Below are 3,717 nucleotides of genomic sequence, written 5' to 3'. Positions count from 1 at the left end.
GATGTTAACCATGTGGTTTTCGTGTTCGCCATCGATTTAAAATGGAAAATAAATCTAAGTGTCTTGGCTGTGTTAGAAATGGTTTGACTTTACAGTTTTTGGGTTTTTTGAAAATACTTATTTTAGACAAAATCTTGTAGTATGTTACCATGGCAGAACCACCGGATAAAATAAAAAGATCGCAAAAAATCTTTGATAGTTACCGGGAGAGATGGCCATGCCTCGGGACCTCGTTTCCCGATAACGGCGTATCTTAACGGCCTACGTGGATTTTCGCGACATCGTACAATAAGTAACACTTTCTATTTACGTGCGTTTCCCAACCATCAACTTAAAGTCAGGTGCACGAGCGCAACGTGCACGAGTTCTTAAGTAGCTCTTAGGGTGGAGCTGTCCATCACAGTAGTTCTGAAAGTACAGCAATAATGCCAGAAGAGTCGATTTTGAATGAAGTTCCAATATAACAAGTCTCGACATAAGAACAATACCTCAATAAATATATATAGGCTAGAAAAGATCAAATAAAAACATCACTCAGGGCATAAGCCGCCATAATATGTGACTTAATTCAGATATTGATTGAAAAACAACTACAAAAGGGCGCGTGTGCTGAATGAATTATTTAAAAACGCGCTCAGATGAACTAGAAAACAGACTATGAATATAAGAAGACCCAAAAGGTCATTGACAAACGCCCACTCTTAGGCTTGCCTAGTTGTTCACCTGTGTGATCACTGATTGCAGGTGATTCCAATGTATTGATTATGGACTAGGATTGGCTGATGCATCTTAAATTAGGACCTGTGGGTAGTTGTCCGTATGAAAAGATGGATGCTAGACGTAAGAGGCGTGCGGCGTCGTTTGCAAAGGAGGAAATACAAGTACTCCTTGACGAGGTGGAAGCAAATAGGAGCATCCTATTCGGCCGCTTTAAAGGGAACGTGTCCAACAAAGCAAAGACTGCTGTCTGGATAACCACCGCTGAAAGAATGGCTGCTTCCAGCTCCTCCTGCCCAGTCAGAACGTGGACAGACGTGAGGAAGAAATGGCAAGACCTCGCCAGCACCACCAAGACCAGAGGGGCGGTTGTGCGGAGGGAGGCAGTGAAGACTGGTGGTGGCCCCAACACCGTGCTCCCCCTCACCACTGAGGAAAACAGGGTGCTGGCTATCATCGGCCACACTGCCTCCGAAGGGATCCCGGGGGGCATAGATCTGAGGGCGGGGGCTTCCACCTCCCAGCCCCCCAGGGCCTCATCCCCAGCCCTGACGTCCGATGCCTCCTCGCCAACCCACAGTGCCACGCCCACCACCGCACCCAGCTCCCTCCCGACTCGCGGCAGACCTCGGACGACAGGTGGCAGGGGGCAGAGTCGCGACTGGCGCTGCACCTGCAGCGAAGGTCTGATGCAAGTGGAGAGGGAGAGGGCGCAGATGGAGCGGGAGAGGTTGGAGGTGGAAAGGGAGAAGGTGGTGTCTCTGCAGGGAGTGGAGGAGGGGCTGCGGGGAGTGGAGGCGCAGCTGGAGCTCCCACAACCTCACGCAGGAGCGGCTGGTAATAATGAGGGCCCAACTTGCTATCCAGCAGAGACAGCTGCAGCTGCAGGAGGAGCAGTCCGCGAGGCCCTCATTTAGCCTATTCCTGCCGCCTCAGGGTGAGTAACATTTTACAGTGTCCAATTCTCCAGTGTATTCCATTCAATTTCACTATTCAACCTTTTTTCCTTGCAGATGCCCCACATCCCAGTCCACCTCTAACCTGATGGCGAGGAGGCTTTGGAGCTCCGGCCACCCCTCTGGTGTGGGCGAGTCTTGCTATTTGTTCCTCACGACTGTCCACATTCTGACTGGGCAGGAGCTGGCAGCAGCCATTCTGCTTGCCATAGACAGCGGTCTTTGTTTTGTTTGATGATGTCCCTTTAAGCGGCCCAATAGGATGCTCCTATTCCACCTCGTCAAGGAGTAATGGTATTCCCTCCTTTGCAAACGACGTTGCAATGCCAATAAAGCTCTTTTGTTTATTTGAATTTTGTGTGTGTGTGTTTCCTTTACGGTTTCAGTGGAATGGTGTTGGTATTTTGTGCTAAATGTACTTTGTGTCCAGTCATTGTATTATCAAACCTTGCATGAAATGTGTCTGTTTAGACGGTTTATGTCAGGATTCACTTTGAAAAGGAAAGAACACCACATACGTCCTCTATTTAGTTGGCCATGGGCCAGTCGAGGGGTTCAATACTTCGCTACTTATGTTTCGATTAATCATAACCCATGTGCTTGGTGAATCTCTGTGCGTAACGTGCGCTTTACGCATGCAAACTTGGAGCTGGTGAGCTGCTAACGTTGGTTAGCTTTAAGCATGACAATTGTGATTTGATGGGTGCCACACTGCTGAATGATAACAGTAGGCTTATTGTGGGGTGACATTGGGCTGATGGAGGGGTGGTGTTTGTGACAGGTGCTGGAAGTGGGGTGCTTGGTGACTGTAAAGTAAAAGTTGGGGGGGGGGGTTATGTAACATGGCTGTGACGACTATCACACGAATGCTCCGCTCCGGAGTCAACCGCAGCCCTCCCGCTGAGCGGTGGAGACAGCGGAACCTCAGCTTCCACTGACCCAGCACGCGCTCCACCAGGCCCCTGGTCCTGATGTGGGCCGTGTTGTACATCTCCTCAGCTGCGGATGCGGGATTGGCCTCAGGAGTAAGGAGGTAGGATCTGAGCGGGTAGCCACTATCCCCGAGGAAGATCCCCCTCCCAAACACTCCTGCGGCCGCATCCCGCCCCACAGCTGAGTCGGCCCAGATGAATGCGACGTGGGCGCTTCCTGGCCATTTCGCCACGATGTCAATGAAAAGGCCTTTAGAGTCCACGACGACCTGGACGTTCAAGGCCGAGTAGCCCTTCCGGCAGATGAACGCCCCATCCATCAGCGTTGGGTTGGCAATTGGGATGAGCGTGCCATCCACCACCCCAATCACCCGGGGAATGCCCGCCACTTGGTGGAACTGCTGGTTCTCGGTCATCCTTTGTTGTGGTGTCTCTGCCACACGTATGTGTTGCTGTGCGTGTTGGGCCAATATAGCAGTGACGGCCGCCACACACTTCGATACGGCTGCCCTGCTGAGCCCGATTCCATCGCCCACCACCTGTAAGAAACTCCCAGTGGCATAAAAGCGCAATGCCGCCAGGAGCTGGACCATGGGGCTCAGGGCATAGTTGCGCCTTGTTGCCCTTGTTATCAGGGGGGACACGATGTCCAATAACCCTAGGATTTCCCCCCGGGGCAGGCGATAGCGCAACAGTACCTCCCCATCTGACAAAATGTCGAGGGGGTTGAAACGTACCCTCAGCTCAGCATTAATGATAACAAGACGGCTGTGCCGTCGCTGAATTCTCTGATTCATTTGAATAAGTCTCAATAGACCCACCATCTTTACTCCTCGAAGAGTGTAACTCAGCACTACCTTCATATAGGGCTAGCGGGTGCAACCCTCTTGATTGATTTCCAGCCCGGCTCAATGACATGTCAATTTCCTAATATTGCAGCCTAACTACAGTCAGAAAAGCCATCTCCTTAGTTCAATAACATATTATTTTGTATAATCTTTAATGTGTCGAGGGGGTTGAAGCGTACGTCATGCGTGACTGTATGAGCTATGACACTAGCGATTTAAAAAAAGTTTCAATGAAGAACATGGTTGCAAATATATATGTATACA

The 3,717-nt window shown here is 50.4% G+C and overlaps 1 protein-coding gene across 1 annotated transcript; it reads right to left on the bottom strand.

Moving 5' to 3' along the window:
* Positions 1–2,406: 2,406 nt before the first annotated feature.
* LOC308371262 (putative nuclease HARBI1) lies at positions 2,407–3,402 on the bottom strand (the record flags this gene model as incomplete). Its single annotated transcript, XM_080846108.1, has 1 exon — positions 2,407–3,402. The coding sequence occupies one exon, from the start codon at positions 3,400–3,402 to the stop codon at positions 2,407–2,409; it is 996 nt and encodes a 331-aa protein (XP_080702234.1).
* Between the last annotated feature and the right edge of the window lie 315 nt (positions 3,403–3,717).

Source organism: Sprattus sprattus (genome assembly GCF_963457725.1).
Source record: "Sprattus sprattus genome assembly, chromosome: 10".
NCBI lineage: Eukaryota > Metazoa > Chordata > Actinopteri > Clupeiformes > Clupeidae > Sprattus > Sprattus sprattus.
The sequence above is the reverse complement of the archived record's forward strand: the minus strand, read 5'-3'. Positions and strand labels throughout refer to the sequence as shown.